A 17,316-nucleotide genomic window follows, 5' to 3' on the forward strand; every position below is an offset into this window, starting at 1 on the left:
ACTTACATTTAAAAAGGTGAATTTTTTGGAATTATCCATCAGTCAAGATTACTTTGTCCGTAGGGTTATTAGCGAAAGACAAACTCAGAGGAAAATATTAAGGTAACATAACCAACAGAGAAATTTTGGGCTGATCTAGGTAACTCTCCCAAAGGATGGAGGCATGGATATGCTGTTCCTAGAAATACTACATTTCCTCATTACCATTACCATTAGTGCATTTTGGAAGTAGTGGAATTGTTTGCAGGTCTTATTTGGACATTTTTCTGGTTACTGCTTTTATTGTTGACTCAGTTAGGGCTGTAAATTATCTCAAGGGATTATATAATCCCATTTATTCAAGGCAGGATACAGTCATTCCCTATGGCTTTGTAAAATCTATTATCATGCCTCAATTTCCTTTTCCTTAAAGGGCCCTTGCTTTGCTCAAACTTCCTTTTAAAATTGTTCTTTTAGACATATGGTAACTTTTACTTCAGACAAAAGGCGTATCTGGTATTTAAATGGTGTTTTGAGGAAGCCTCTGCAGGAACACTGGAGTATGACTGTGCACAAATACTTCTGTCTACAGTATGCAGTATGCATAAAAGGATAACATCTAGTTTCCATGGGCAATTTAATGCTGGAGTATTGGGAAAGAAAGGTTGTAAAGGGGTTGTAATACTCCTTCCCTTTTTTGGTCTCTGGTAATATTAATTTACTGGTAATAGTAATTTACAATTTCCTACTTTTCTACAGAAAAGTAAACTTGATACAGTTGTTACTTTAAAAAGACGTCTGGAAATTGTCCTTCAAATTTTTCTGCCTGAGGTGGGGATAAATAGAGCATTGCATGTTTACAGTGCAGATAAGACCACTGGTTAGTAAACACTAAAAGCCAGCTATGATAGATTTGGGAATAAAGAACCACTGTAGAAAATATAGACTAGAAATAAATAACTCAATATTTTATCCTTTAATTCTAGTAACTCGTTAAAGCAAGAATTCTTACACCAGACATACTTGACGCTTTGGTATTTTAAAACAGGATCAGTGCTGATGTTTAGAAGTAATAACAAGACCTTGCTGTTACATTTCTCTCAGAATATGTTTTACCCTTTTCTTATAGACTTGGCCTAGAAAGAGGTGCAACAGCTAAAGAAGCATTGGATGTAATAGTTGCTCTGTTGGAAGAGCATGGACAAGGTGGAAATTATTATGAAGATGGGAGTTCATGCCATACTTTCCAAAGTGCATTTTTGATTGTGGACAGAAATGAAGCCTGGATACTGGAGACTTCTGGGAAGTACTGGGCAGCAGAAAAAATCACAGGTCAGTTTATCACTCCCATCAAGCCTCTCTTACTATAAATAGGTGTAAAGAGTTGTCTTGGAAGGATTCGTCTTAAATTCACTGAATTTAAATCAGTGAATAATGAATGCAAGTGTTTGATTAAATTGCCAATTTGAATCTTCTTTATTTGTACTACTCTTGATTTTTTAGTATGTTGATTTGCATTAGCTGATGTAACTTAGCATCTTCTGTGAAGCTGGAGATTGTTGTCTTTATACATAAACTATGTAATAATCATCATGCTTAAATTTTTATATTTGATAGGTATATTTTCCCAGATTTATTTACTGTTTGAAACCTGTTAAGTATCTTTTTGAGGAGTTTATGCCCAAATTATTACTTACAAATCTAAAATATTATGAGGGAAGGATAAACATCGATTGTTTTCAGAAAAGGGCTTGTGTTAGGTGTCAAATTGAATGCACTGATACAGGTTGCTTTACTGCAATAGATATAGTCCCCTCATATCCCCATTTCTTAACTGATAATGCAAAACAATACTTTGCTGCTCTTTAAGCTTGTAAATGGTTTCTTTTTTTGTATGTGTGAAGCCAGAACTGCCAAACTAACTTCTAGATTTCACTGGCTTAGTGGCTGAACTTATTTGAAACTTTTCCACCAAATATGGGCTGCCTGAAGGTAATGTGATTGTCTAAGGCCTATATTTAATTTATTCTCAGTTGCTGGTTTTAATTTTGATGGGATTTTTATTTTCATAAGAGTAGAGCTTTTTAAAATTTACTTACTTTTGAATGAGTTAAGAATTCAGATAATTTAAGAGGACTCTTGTCATCCATGATTTGAACCGTGACAGATCCATTCAATTCTCTCTCCATTTTCCCTTCACTGGAAGGTAGAAGGTAGCAGATATGGAGAGGAGCAAAGAAGTAACACCAGACTGTACAATGTTGTGTGATGGCCTGTTGTCAGTTCATGTCATCAAATATGAATCAGCTTACCTTAGCAGAGAGTGTTTTCCCAAGCAAAGCTTGCATTTTAAGGATATCTACAAGACGGAGGAAGTCTTCTGGCCTGAACAGATACCAAACATAGAGGAGGGAAGACTGATAATGCTGTCTTGATAAAATCCCAGTTCTGGAAAACAGCTGGCTCCTGAGGTTCCTGTGATTATGCAGGACAGCCTGCTGCCTTCTCTTGACCTACCTGACCAATATTTGAAGAACAGTGGGTTTTACTTAGCAGTTTTAGCTCCATCAGCAATACATAACCTTCACGTCCTTCTTCCCAGCTTATAAACTGTTGCCTTCATCTGCTGCTTGCAGCTTTTTGAAATGATACTGCAGCCTCTGTTCTGCTTTTTACGAGCACATTTCTCTTCAGGAGGTCCCTGTGAGCCACAGATAAGTAGTTTCCATCTCCTGCAGCCTGCCGAGGTTGCCAGGAGGAAAAGCTGCTGGCTATGTAAGAACTCTATATTTTGTACTTTGTTCAGGGAGTTCTTTTTTGCAACCATAAATGTGCCTCTTAAGCTTTCCAATGAATGCACAAATGCTATTAAAATGGGGAAAATGTGTCATTCCCCAGTGTGAAGGCATTTTTTTTCCCTGATTGTCCTCAGAGCTGTTCTGTTTCTAATGGTACTGCTGCAGTACTGTAAAGCTTATAGTAAGTATTTATCAAGCAACTCTTTGACATTAATTTAAGAATAAACACTTCAAAATCCTCTCTATTACTGTTCTTTAGTCTGAGTGAAAAAATTTATTTGATTGATAAATTTTCTTTTTTTTGGGGGGATCAAACCCATGAAATACTATTTTACATGAGTTATTAAGTATTTTAAAGAGCTCTTAAATAGCGGCTTGTCTAGCTGGATACAGACACAAATATTCTTATCAGTCAAGCCAAGAAAATTCCTTGAAAAGTATACTGTTTGAAAGTGTGCATCAGAACAAGCTGCCAGTGACCCTAGTATAAGTCAGAACTGAATGACAGGGACTTTTCTGCAGACTGATGCACATAACTTCCTGAAGTTATTACCCATTATTTAAATTGCATGCGTGAGGCATTACAAAAGCAAGCTTACTTTTATGGAAGGCATTTATTAGAAACTTTCACAACTACTGGTTTTGTTTCTGTTTAAGAAAAGGTTTGTGCCAAATTCCAGAATCTGTTTTAACTTTACTTTACAGATTTACTTTATCAGCTCTTTCTCTGGCTTCCAATGCATTTTCTTTATTCTCTCTGAGGAGTATCTGCAGCAACCACTGTTACTCATGCTGTGGATGTATGGATATTAGCACTGCAGTGTTTTTGAGAAAAGGAAGTTAAAAAAACCTTTAATGTTCTTTAAAGGCTACTTCTACTTCCTTTTTACTTCATTCCATTTTAAAATTCAATATAAAAAAATTTTAATGTACAATAAAACTGTTTTTCTACTGGGAAGCTTGAAGCAAGTTGGTAAGCATTTTCCAAATTCTCAGTTTTGAAGGGCAAGGCAGGTTCAGTAAATGCAGCTCTGCTGAAATATATTTTGAAATCAAGTCAGACCTTAAGCCTTGTCGTGGCTGTGGAATACACCCTTGGAAAAAAGGTTAGGCAGGTGCCTTTGGCATTTGGATATCATTATTACTTCATGGTCAGAACATGTGAGGTACGGATTGTGAAACTGGCATTCTAACTAAATCCTACTATTAGTAACAAGACACTGTCAGTGTCTCAGTAGGGCACAGAGAATTGAGCTCTGCAACCTGCAGTGACTGGTAATTCTGTGTATGTGTAGTTGTGTAGTTATGCAGTCATGCCAAAGGTACATCCTAACCAATGGTTTAATTTGTTTCATAATTGAAAAGACATTTTCCTTCCAGCTTCTCACAGAAAAACTGCATTAATGCTCCTTTTTAATATGTGGCCTTTCTACAGAGGGGGTGAAATGCATTTGCAATCAGCTTTCATTAACTACAAAAATTGATGCTGAGCATCCTGAACTAAGGAATTATGTGAAAAGTCAAGGCTGGTGGAATGAAGACTCAGACTTCAATTTTTCTGAAGTGTTCTCTCTTGATGATGACCATATAGCTTGTTGTTCTGGCAGGGAGAGCCTAGAAAAGCAAGGTGGTAAGTGTTGAACCATGTTTCTGTGTGGGCAGTGGGATTTTTAGTCACTATTGCCTCCTTTTCAGGAATTCTGTCCAGAACTGCATGTGACTGAGAATACCTCTACATGTAAACCATGTAGAAGAGAAATTCAGAACTGAAGGTTGTCCCTAAACTTGCCACGATTTAGGATGAAGTCCCCCTCAAGGTTTCAAAACAGCACTGCAATTATAAAATATCTTTCTTCACTGTTGTTCTGGTGTGCATGGTGTGCTGCTGCATTTGTGCTTTGCTCTAATTATAGTGGCCTACCTAATACTAAAATTACGGTATTAAAAAAATGGTTTTACATATGAAAGACTGAGCTCAGTGGAACCTACATTTTGGGAGGTTAGCTTAGCCTTTTGGGAAAGGATTAAGATCATAGTTTAAGGAAGAGCAATGCTACTCAGTTGCAAACTGAAGTCCCTTTTTCATTCTTGAGCTGAACAAAGTTACTAGGACTGACAGTGTGCCAATTCCCTGCAATCAAAGGAAGGGTTTATTTCCAGACCCAGATTTATTACTGACCTCAGTTCACTGCAGCTGGCCAGAATACCTCTGAAATAACCAGCCTGCCGCAGAGCATGGCTGACATATATCTGTTCTTTCATGTGTGAAAAATAGCACAAATTATCATTTTCTAAAAAGCCCTTTACTACAGATGTGAATTTACTAGATTGTTGGCATCTTTGCATGTTGGCAAACATCAAGAAGAGTGCAGAGGTGAGATATTTATTGTAATGCAGGATTCCTGCTAAGGCTGTAGAATTACAGGTAGCATGTTTTGTGTCTAAGGCAGACACAGTAACTCTGAAGGACTATAGGTAAAAGATATTACTAAACCTGAATTATAGCATTAAAAACCCTTAGGGCTCCTACAGGCAGATGGCTATGGCTGCAGATCCTGCTGATTCATTCCATGTCTTCTAGTGCATTGAGGCACCTGTGCATCTGAGTCAGTGCAGGGTTTGAGGAGTTACTGGGGAGGAAGCCCTACCTGCCAAAGGGGTAATGCAAGAAAATGTGGCGTTGCCATGGGGGGGAAACTGTGATAAGACATGGGCAGGAAATAGAATGAGAACAGGGGTTTCTTGTAGATAGTGGTTTGGAGAAAAATCTCAGTTGTCTAGGTCTGCTGCTGTAACATTCTGTGAATGCAGGATGATATTTCAAAATTTTGAGTGAGAAATAGTGTAAATAGATGAGAAGTGGGAGATCAGGGTGCTCCCATTCTGCCCGGGCTTGGGTAGAGGAAAATGGGTGTTTTATGTAAGTAGTCTGTTCATAGTTACTGCTAAAGCAGTATTTTGGACATGATGGCCTGCTTCCTGAAAAATACCTTTTTAATGACATTTCTCCCTACCTAGCAATTGTAATGCCTAATGTTCTCTCCTTACTGTTCTCTTTTACTAGCTAGGCAAGTTCATTCTGCATGTTCACTGTTTAAGTAGAAACTGTTAACTGGGATTTTTGACAAGCCCATGTCAAGCGTCAGTGGCCATGGTAGGCCAAAGCCCATTCAGGCTGAAATCCTTACCTGGGGTCCAAGCCATTGAACACTCAGGAATTTTTTCCCCCCCTCATATAGGTGACGTTTCTGCACAAGCTATGATTGATGTCCTCCGTGACAAGGACAGTGGTGTCTGTGTGGACTCTGAGTCTTTCCTTACTACAGCTAGCATAGTGTCTGTTCTGCCTCAGGACCCTAGTTTTCCCTGTATTCATTACTTCACTGGCACGCCAGACCCTTCAAGGTAAGCCACAGCATTTGGGTCCCTGGGGTGCAGAGCAGATGATGGGTTGAAAGATAATAAACAAACGCTGCTACCTAAATGGGAACATGTTTCAAGAGCATATTCTAACCAGAAATGCAGTCAGTAGTTTTTGGTGTGCAATCTGACTAGTAGTTTTTGGTGTGCAGTCCTGCGTTACTGAACTGCATCTTGCTGCAATTCTAAATGGATCCACTGGATTGAATGACTGGATCTAGAACTTTGCCTGAATTCAGAACTTCTAGGGTAAATGCAGTTTAGGGAGGACCCAGGAATTACATACTATTTCAATGTAGTTGCTTTCCAGTAGGAAGGTTGTTAAAATGATGAGATTGTGGACCATTTTAGTCACTTCTCTTGAGAGGTGGGTGCAAGACTGAAACAAAGTGTCTTAACCAGGAAAGAGGGGTTGTGTATTCTAGGTAGCCTCTTATAACATCAAAATGTTAATACAGCAAAACATCTGTAAGTTCCTGGTATCCCAAGCATGTTTTTTATTGGAGGGACAATTTCCAGATGGTTTACATAGTGTCCTCTCTAACTGAAAGCAGCAGAGGAGACAAGGGAACTCATGGGTCAGATCATCAAAGAAATAATTATTTATCTTGTACTTTAAACAGTATTCACCTGGGATTCACAGAAATTAAACTAAACTGCTTGCAATTATTCAGGAGATCTACCACTTGCATTGAGGTGAAGAGGTTATAGAGAGAAGAAAATGGTGCCCTTGAACAGCTTACAGACATTCCTGTAAGAGGAGCAGTAGTAAGCATTAGGTTCTGCTGAGGTCTATGGAAGTCATCCATGCCAAAGGGACTTTCACTCACTTTGCATTATGCAACTCAAACACTGAGGATTAGGTGTGAAGTTTGAGCTTGCTTACCGAAACTTGTCTTTGACTTGATGTAAATCCTTTGTGATAAAAATGAATAAGGCTTCAAATTGTTTTGGTGGGATTTCTGTCTCTTTAAATGTGGAGATCCTAGCTTAAAAGTCTTGTTTAGACTCCTTTCTTGTTCTTTTTTACACTCTAAATGAATTAAAAAAGCATTATTTTAAATGCACCTAGTGAGTCACATAAACTCTTAGTCAGCAAGGCTTTGTGACAGTGATGGAAGGGTAAGCAGCAGTGAACCTGCTGACTGTATGTAGGCAGTGGTTATTAATCTTGTGTTGCAGAAGTCTTGCACTTCTGGCAGGTTCTTCACTGCAGAATGCATGGTATTTTTTGTTCTATATCCAAAGGGAAGGAAGGCAGTTTCCCCAGGCACTTGCCAACATCTACTCTTAGCTTCTCAGGAATTAAGATCCTGTATGGGTTGGGCTTTGTTGTCTGTCCCTCTCTATATATGGAGTTTAGGTCCAAACTCAGTGTTGAAGTTGTTTGAGAAGCGTCATAATATTGGTCCCCATGTCTCTCCCCACCTCTTGAAATAAAACTCCAAAGTGCTGCCAAATCCTCTGAGCAAGATATGTAATCTTCCCTGCTCCACACAAGTGTGTATTTGTGATTTTAATAAAAATTAAATCTGGAATGAGAAGGAGAGATGGCAGTATGAACAGATAACTGATGTGAGGCTGAATGTTGAGGTTTTTTTTAAGAAGTTGGAGAGGAAAAGCAGTGCTACTCTTCTAAAGAAGTGGCAGAACTGGCATGGAGGACACGAGGGAAGCCCATAGGTAAAAAAGAGTGGTAAGGGTTTACAATAATTGGCAAACCTAGTTCTTTTAAAGCACATAGATATATTTTGCTTGTCACCAGTACCAACTCTCTAACCTCATCCATGCCTAGTGTAGATGAATAATCTATGCTGTTCTGTATGTGTTGTTTTAAAATAGCCTGGTAAGTATTTCAATAACATCTGTGAAATCTCTCTTATTACTGCAAGCAGTAATTCTCATTTCTTTCAGGTCCATATTTAAACCCTTTATTTTTGTTGATGATGTAAAATTAGTACCAAAAGTACAGTCTCCTTCTTTTGGCAATGATGATCCTGCTAAAAAGATACCTCGATTCCAGGAGAAACCTGATCGTAGGCATGAATTGTACAAGGCACATGAATGGGCCCGATCTCTCCTGGAGAATGATCAGGTAAGAGCTGTGGGACCTGGACTTAAAGAATTGAGGTAAATGTAGATTCTTAACTCCATAATTTAAATCTAAATCACTCACTAAAAAACATTCTCTGAATATTCTTATAATCCTTGCAAGTTTAACTTGAATAATGACACCCTCTGAAGGACAAACTATTCTGCATAGTTTTTTTTGTTATCCAGTGAGTGTTGTTCTGCTCCATTATTTTTACAAAATGAAAAGTCAAACTGACAAGCTGATTAGCTTGTTCAATCCCCACTGTGCATATAGTCTTTTTAGTGATTAGGACACTGGATGCTAGTGCAACATGGTATCAAAATTAGGATGATGGCAGAAGTGTTGTAATATAAATTATATGCTGGATTAAGAACTACATAGTTTGGAAAGATGTTTTTCTTGAAGGAATAATTTGTACATGACAGTTTTGCAAGTCTTGCAGTTTTGCACGTTTTGCAATTTAATGCATTTCTGTTAATTTTTAAGAATTAACTGAAAATGCCATGTGAGAAGAAACAACACATTCCAATGTCATGCAATAAGTACCTGAGGGCTGAAAACATTCCATTCTAAAGCCTAGAGTGTTGAAAATCTCTTACAGAAATAGATTTTGGAATAAATAAAGGCAGGAAGGGGATCGTTCTGTATAGCTTTTCCAGTTGGTTGAGATACCACTTTTGATGTCATTGGGCAGGTAGTTCAATAACTTCTTTGACATTTGGAATTACAACTACAGCAGTAAACTGGATAAGTGGTTATGAGAAAGTGAAACAGAGGGAGATATCACCAGGACATGCCAGTCATGCTTTTGTTGGTATCTCAGGCAATTTGTGGAAGACCTTCACATAGTTGTGTTATACTTCCACAGAGGACTTGCTTTCTGCAATTTTCCTCTGTATGTGTTTGCATGGCTCAGTCTTGCTAAAATAATAACAGCATTCATACTTATCCATGATTGATTAAGGAAACTATGATTACCTTTGGTAGTACAAACTTTATTTAAATGCGGTTTTGGCGAGATGCCATTTTTAATCCCTTGGTGTAATTTAAAATCTATGGCCTCTGTGGTAACACTGACTCAATGTGCAGCTGACTCTCATAAGAATGCAGGGTACTTTTTTGTTCTACATCCAAAGGGAAGAAAGGCAGTTTCCCCAGGTACTTGCCAACATCTACTCTCAGCTTCTCAGGAGTTAAGATCCTGTACGGGTGAGGCTTTGTTGTCTGGGGCAAGATGCTGATTTAGGGAAGACCTAGAAGAGGCATCTTAGCATCTTGTGAACTTATTAAAGTCCCCATAGCATGACACCAGTAGTTGTGGCAGAGAAGGAAATGTAGTTTTAGTCAGGCTTCATGCTAAAAAAGCTGCCTACCTGAGAGTCTAAACCTTAGCTGAGGTGCTCTACTCTTTCTGGACAAAATGCTGGTATAAATCCTGGAAAGCTCAGAACTATGACTCATTTAGAATTACTTTTTTTTCCTGGAATTCAATTTTGACAGCTGCAAGCAAAACAAACAGCACTTCTCCATTAAAAAAAGAGAAAAAGGTAGAGTTTAAATAATATCTGGATAAAATGAAATGATAACTTTTCCAGGAGTGAATTTTCTTGAAACATGAATTTTCTAGAAACATGGAGAGCAGTACATCAGAATGGTACACAAAGCCTTCCCCAGGATGTGGAGTCTTGATACTGTTACATGACACATCATTTCAGATCTATTCATCATCGTGCAGGTGTTGATTTCAGGGATACACATATAAATACCACCATCTGTACAATTCCTAAGGCTTCTAGACTTCTCATATAGTTCTGTTTGTGGGCTTACAGGCTTAAGAATTTGCTTTACCTCTTTGTCATATGTACGAGTTGTACCATTTTCCTCTATCCATCTTTCACCATCTTCCTCCTTTGCTTTCAACTTAGCAACTCCTTTGTTATTTTTCTTAATGCACAAAGTGTTCAGCACTGTTCCTTTTAGTCTTTGGGCATCCAAAAAGCCAATAATAGAAATAGTTTGTACTTAAAAAGGCTTTCTAATATTTAAAAATATTTGAAACTATCTCTATAACAGAAGAGAGCAATAAAATGCTTTAATGAGCCTGTTTGCTGGTTAATTGAGTTTGGTTGTTTCATGCCTTTAGGATAAAGGTCAGAAACTGATGAGGATTATGTTAGACCTTGAAAAACAAGGTTTAGAAGCAATGGAAGATATCCTTTCTCGGACAGAGATTCTGGATCCTGCTGAAGTAGTGGATCTTTTCTATGACTGTGTTGACACAGAACTAAAGTTCTTCAAATAAAGTAAGCAAACACTTTAATTCTTTAGATACTGAGTTTTTGGTACCAGTGAAATATTGGATCCGATTCTGCATCTCCTCCTCTTTTATGTTAAGCTAAGGGTGTTCAGAATCGGGTCCAAAGCCACCTTTCTACCTGCTCAAATGATCTCCAATGTCCCTTTTCCCTATGCTGCATTGCAGACAACTGTTTTTTCAATTTCACTCTTGCTTGGAATGGATTTTCAACAAATTTTATCTCATTTCAGCTATGGTGGCTATTGTTAGCCTTTTCACTGGAAGACTGCAATGTTCTTCAAGCCTTGAAAGAAAGTCTTCACACTTGTGAATTTGCAGGAAAAAACATTTCTAGAGGAAAAAATGTTACTTGCTAGCTGTATCCGGTTAACAAATTGCTTTCCTTTGTCCAATCTTGTGGTGTTTCTGTTTGTGTATGTATATAGTGAAAGGAGAAAGTCACTGACTGGTCCAATTACTGTGTGCATGCTGGCTAATTTAGTACAGAATGTTTAAACATGTATGTTGGGCAACCAATTAAAGCAAAGATTAACTTCATCAGGCTAACTTCGATATCGTTTTTGAAAGCAATCTGGTTTTCCCTCCTTTGCTCAGGACTTGCAGCAAAGCTGACTTGCATTTTTCTCTTCTTGCTAATTCATACAGAGAATGGTGGAGTTCAAATCCCGGTTTTGCAGGCAGGCAGGAGGGTAAGTCCTGGTTCTCGACCTTGTGCTGGCCTCAAATGGGCATATCTGATTACAGCAATTCAGCACCTGACATAATGCCTGCACAAATTATCAGAACCAAGTCCCCCAGGTTAAGTTTTGCCTTCGCTTAGCTTAGGGCACCTGGCTGCTGTGCTAGTACCAAGTACTGAAATGCAGAGCCAACCTGGATGCCAAGACGTCTACACATCATCTATTGGCTCCTAAGATGCAATTAATAAGGTGTTGAATTTATATGCAAGCTACAAATTTGGAATTTTTTTAAGGAATGCTGGATGGACATTGATCAATACCTGGCTGTTCTCCATCTTTCTGCCTTTGTACTGCTGAACAGTTCCTAGTCATCTCTGTGGTGAGATACATGGCTGATGAATTCACTCAGTACCAGTGAGTTACTGGTGGGTGTGGCAATCCAACTGGTTAGGCTTAGAAATGGCTGTGTTATGCTTCCTTACATTAAGTGCAGTTCTGCAGCATGCTTCCCTGCCCTGACAGTCCTTCAGGCAGACCTGCTTTTCATGTATTTTCTTCTTGTGGAAGTGAAATAGGGAAACACTTTGAGAATTAAATCAGTAAACACTGCTTCCTGTGTCTGATGAAGATGTTTGGGTTTTTGTTTAAACAGCAGGTTCAGACAAGTCCATGTCTTTAATAAGTGGAAGTTAGCACGTGGAGTTAAAATCCTTCACTGTTCAGGAAAGGGGATGCTGAAGAACCATGGACTTCTATATTGAGGAAGCAAAAGCTCCTTAGAAGGCAGCAACACCTCAACTTGAAACTGTAAGAGTTGTGCATCAGGGAAATAGTCATTGCCATATTGGTGCACTGCATTCTCAGGATTTTCTAAATGAAATTGTTTTATTCAGACTCATTACTTTGATATTGCCTTATATGACAACTGGCAATTGGACAAGAAAACATTGGGCCTTTTTGCTTACAGAAAACAAGCATGAAGATATTTTTTCTTAAGTCCTACCCACTAATCTCCCTTTCACAATACACTCCTCCCATGCTCTCTTTTACAGGACCAACTCCTGTGCCGAGGTATTCTGAAAGTGGAGACAAGGGAAGGAGAAAATTCACAAGTAAACCCTGAAACTTAGCTGCTCTCTACCGTAGCCAGGATAGGGACTGACTACAAGGAGCACACTTCATTTCAGAGGGTATTGTGCTGGATGAACCCTCTGAAAGAGAAGTGTGCTTTTGCCAGCTGCCTGTAAGTAAAGTAAATGGATTTCCCATGGAATCACTTCTGGAATGAGAGGGTACTTTGAATAAAAATACTCCTAATCAGAGTACACTTAACACACACCATGGTGAATTTTAAAGCTGCTTCTGCTTCTGTAAGTTGTTGCATCCAGCTGTTGGTGGATATTGTGAACAAGGGGAGAACAGGGATAAAATGACTGCCCCAGTCAGAGGGTCACTTCACACAGCTATTTTGCACAACTTGGATTTCTGACGTTTGAGAGTTGGGAGGGAGGCAAGATGAAAGGTGTTCCTGCTAAAAACATAATATATCTTATTTGCCTGTTTTTTTAAGACAGAAGAAACTGACATTTGCACTTACATTGTTGTGGGAGTTTATGTCCTTGGAAGTGCTTATATGACAGAACTAATAAATTGTTTTGAGCACAGAGATCCAGGTAGTAATTTTCTAATACTGTATTGCTTTTGCTTCAGTAGTGTAGAGCGTTTTAAAAAACATATACTGTGTTACAGCTACATAGTTGGGTGCAATCATTAGAAACCAGAGCAACCCCATGGTCTTAACAATTTCAGTGGTCTTGAGCACAGCTGTGGCTCAATAGGACTTGTGGGACAGTTGCTGTAGGGTGACAGCCAGTTGTGATTCTTTGTATCTCCAGGTAACAGCAACTCCAGAAGCTTCAATGGATCTTGAATGATACAAATATGGAAATGCCATTTCACCAGTGCTTGCAAATACGCACAGGATTTCTAATTTAATCCCTGAAAGATGTTGCTTGCTTCTAAAATACCTGAAGCATAACAAAAATGAATTTTTTTCTTCTTCAAATATCTTCTGGCAGATAGTCTAGCATTAAATAGTTTTAAAATCCCTATGAAGTTACTTTTTACAAAGCAGTACACAAGTTTCAGAACAAGTGAGAACCAACAAAACGTCACCTTTAATAGTACTATAACAAAATAGTCTTTAAAGCACTATTAAACTTTTCCAGTTGTTTGAGAAGCAATGTATATGCAGACCCCTGCTTATTACTGTATTCATGCATATTTATCAAGTAACTACAATAATGACAGTGACAGTATTGGTCAAAGCATCACCAATTTTTTTTCTTTTCCCATGATGTACAGCAAGGTATCATAATAGGCTAGAAAAAGACTAATGCTGCTTTCTTATAGTCCTACAGGTGAAGTGCTTTTTACTCTTACACCATCTCACACCATGAACCTATGTGTGTGGAAATAAAGTTACAGCACAACTGAGCTGCTACAAGAGAAAAGCAGAGATATATAAAGCTGCAGTTACTTGTCTTTTCCAAATAGTTTTGTTCAAAGGCAACACCATGGGGAAAGATCACCTGTGATCTATAACATTATTACAGCTGTAACTGAGGGGAATTGGTGGCAATTATATAAATTATTGCCATAACTGTAAATAGCCTTGCTGTTGGCACCAGACTCACCCTGGAACAGCAGTGTCCTTTCTCAAGTTGGTGAGTCATGGAATCATTTAGGTTGGAAAAAAAATTTGAGATCATTGAGTTCAACTGTTAACTCAGCACTACCAAGTCCACCACTAAACCATGTCCCCAAGTGCCACCTCTACACATCTTTTAAATACCTCCACATATTTAAGTGGTGACTCTACCACTTCCCTGGGAAGCCTGTTCCAATGCCTGACCACCCTTTGAAGTTTTTCCTAATATCTAATCTAAACCTTCCCTGGCACAGCTTGAGGCCATTTCCTCTTGTCCTGTGGCTTGTTACTTGAGAGATGTGACTGACCCCCAACATCACTACAGCCTCCTTTCAGGTTATAGCAATAAGGTCTTCCCTGAGCCTCAAGTCAGGATGCTCTTGGCCTTCTTGGGCACCTGGACACACTGCTGGCTCATGTTCAGCCAGTTCTCAATGAGCACCCCCTGGTCCTTTTGTGCCAGGCAGCTTTCCAGCCACTCTGCTCCAAGCCTGTAGCACTGCATGGGGTTATTGTGACCCAGGTGTAGGAACTCAGAAAAGCTGTAAAAGGGGGAATCAGAGTGTTTGAGGTTGAAAGGGATGGCTGGAGTTCATCCAGTCCAGCCTCCTTGCTCTACCAGGTCAGCTAGCGCCAGTTGCCCAGGACCAAGTACAGATAGTTTTTGAGTATCTTTAGGAGTGAGGCTCTACAATGTCACTGGGCAACCTGTGCCAGTGCTCAGTCACCTTCACAATTAAAAAATGTTTCCTGATGTTCAGCCAGAGCCGCCTCTGTTGCAGCTGGTGCCCCTTGCCTCTGGTCCTGTCACTGGGCATCACTGAAAAGTCACTTGGCTCCATCTTTATACCATCCCTTCAGGTATTTATACACATTGAAGAGGTCCCCTCTGAGCCTTCTCTTTTCTAGGCTGAACAGCCCCAGTTTTCTGAGCCTTTCCTCGTAGGAGAGATGCTCCAGTCCTTTCATCACCTTTGTAGGACTCTCACTAGTATGGCCATGTCTCCCTTGCACTGGGGAGCCCAGAAGCTGGACACAACACTCCAGGTGCAGCCTACCAGTGCTGAGTAGAGGGGAAGGATCACCTCCCTCAATCTGGCACCACTCCTCCTAATGCAGTGAAGTGCACAGGAGTAAGTGTAATTCTTGTGAGAAATAGACATTTTAGGACCAGATCTGAACATCAAGGACCTTACACCTAGCTGAATATTAAAACTTTCTTCAAGACAACCACTGTGGGGATTGCTTCTTCCATGTGGTGTGTTTTGGACAATGAATCCTCACTGCGGGTGAACAACAGTAGTTCTAGTTGCCTGTTTAAAATGTGGGGTTTGGACCTCTCATCGAATGGCCTCGTAATTGCTGAGTAAAGGCAAACTCTCACAGAAATGTGACAGTAAATATCCACTTTGCCAGCAGGAAAAGACAGGACATGTGCCCTTACATACATACATCGTGGTATATGTATTCACACACACCTTTTTTTTTTTTTTTTTTTTTTTTGCTTACAATATAGCAACTTTCTTTTCCTCTACTCTGGAGAAGTTCTGTCATCTTTGTCAAATCCATGACCACCCTACCCAGGCTGGTCTTCTTCAGACACTATCCTATAAGGATCTGTAATCAGTAGGAGACAGGTTCAACAGCAGCCACAGCTCCTTGTCATCTCCTCTTCATGCTTGATGAGAGAAGGATTGTGGACCTGTCCCTTCATGAAAGTGACATCCTGCTGCAATCTGAGGATAGGCAGAATAGAAGCGAAGGAACATAAAAAGAGACTAAAGGTAGTACAGTAGTTTGACAGTTCATTGAAAAAATGTCTGAATAATAACTGGAGAATTTCCAAAATACTTAAAAATTGTGATGAAAGGGGAAAAAAGAAATAGAGGCATGTAATGCAAAACATTCTGAGATAACATTGTCAGCATTATAAGAATGAGAATTGTTTCAACACGACAAATAACTTAAATTTTATGCTGCTTTGCTTAAAAAATATCCACCTATTTACAATAATTTAAAAGCCTGTACTAACGTTCCTGTAGTATGTAGGCCAGCTAAAAAGGTATCATTTACACCATTTTTCCAGTTCATAGAAATGTTTACACTGCAGTACTTGTGACTCAAATACAATCACTATCACTGCAATGGGGACCCCTTCTGTTTTATATATTATCTTGATGTTCTTTTTTAATACTCTTCCAGAGAGCATCAGCAGACTCTTCTCATCTCACATGTGTTCTTAATGGAGGATTTTTAGAAGGATCTGTAAATAGATAGGACAGATTTAATCAGAGGAGATAAGATATATTTTTTTTTGATAGGTATTTTGGATGCAGTTATACATCAGGGATGCTGCATTTATCTGCTACCTCTGATGTGAGATATATATATATATACAGACAGACATAAACATATTGCTCATGTTCTGTAGCCCTTCAGTAACAAGTCTTTGATCAGATCAGATCATACATCAGACAATTCAGACTAACTGAGGCTGTCAAGTCATGCAAAATACCTTAGCACGGAAACAAACAAACAGGTTAATTAAAAGTTGGAGATAAATAGCTGATCTAATAATACAGAATACTGGGTTTTATAAAAAGCAGAATATGGGCATGAGATCTTTTGGCACCTTCAACTACCCACTGTCAAAGCTGGATAGATGAACTTCTGCTCTTACAACAGTGACCTGGTGCCATGTTTCTAAGTTACAGGGGGAGAAGTAAAAAGCAAGGTTCAGCCATTTATCACTTTCCTGACAAGGTTCAGGTACTAAGTCCCTTTGTTACTACCATGCATAGGATTTAAATCAAAACACACGATGGAAGAAATGGACCGAGTCACTTTCTTTTTGTGATTTCACAAGTTAATGAACAAAACACCCAACTCAGTAGATGGCCAAGTCTGTTTTACGGCATCACTGTTTTTAACATCAAAGGCTTTGCAAATTCAGCAGTCTAAAAAATAGAGGCTGCCTGTCCAGCCACATTTTATTTTTAGCCACTAAGTCTTTAAAGTAATTAATTAAGTGCTTTTCATTATATCTTTGGTCTCTGTTGCCACTGTGACAAATCCCATTTCTCTCTGTGCCTACGCTAGCAGCCCAGTTACTTTAATGCTAGTTCTGTTCTTTATTTTCCCTCCCCATTTTATAATCCTCTTGATAATTATCAGATCTTTTCATGTTTACACACTTACCTCTAGCTATCTTGCTGGGATATATTTTCTGAAATGGCTTGAATTCATCAGGTGGGGGAAAATCTTCCACAGAATGGAAAGTAAATTTAGATTCAAAGTCATCTGGGAAATTTCAGGGA

General features: G+C 39.0%; 2 protein-coding genes across 2 annotated transcripts in view; one reads left to right on the forward strand and one right to left on the reverse strand.

The window, feature by feature from the left end:
- Window positions 1-11,152, forward strand: part of SCRN1 (secernin 1) — a 37,657-nt gene extending 26,505 nt beyond the window's left edge. The window contains exons 4-9 of the mRNA XM_018075839.2: window positions 1,109-1,311; window positions 4,213-4,407; window positions 6,017-6,182; window positions 8,112-8,292; window positions 10,436-10,595; window positions 10,840-11,152. Of these exons, the coding sequence (XP_017931328.1) occupies window positions 1,109-1,311; window positions 4,213-4,407; window positions 6,017-6,182; window positions 8,112-8,292; window positions 10,436-10,594 (904 nt within the window). The 3' untranslated portion in view covers window position 10,595; window positions 10,840-11,152. The remainder of the gene's footprint in view (window positions 1-1,108; window positions 1,312-4,212; window positions 4,408-6,016; window positions 6,183-8,111; window positions 8,293-10,435; window positions 10,596-10,839) is intronic.
- Window positions 11,153-15,477: 4,325 nt separating this feature from the next.
- WIPF3 (WAS/WASL interacting protein family member 3) overlaps window positions 15,478-17,316 on the reverse strand; it is a 34,790-nt gene continuing 32,951 nt past the window's right edge. Inside the window, 2 exon segments of the mRNA XM_029961962.1 lie at window positions 15,478-16,262; window positions 17,198-17,299. Coding sequence (XP_029817822.1) covers window positions 16,222-16,262; window positions 17,198-17,299 — 143 coding nt within the window. The 3' untranslated portion in view covers window positions 15,478-16,221.

Source organism: Manacus vitellinus, unplaced genomic scaffold, assembly GCF_001715985.3.
Source record: "Manacus vitellinus isolate BGI_N305 unplaced genomic scaffold, ASM171598v3 scaffold_3_pilon, whole genome shotgun sequence".
In the NCBI taxonomy this organism is placed as follows: Eukaryota; Metazoa; Chordata; class Aves; order Passeriformes; family Pipridae; genus Manacus; species Manacus vitellinus.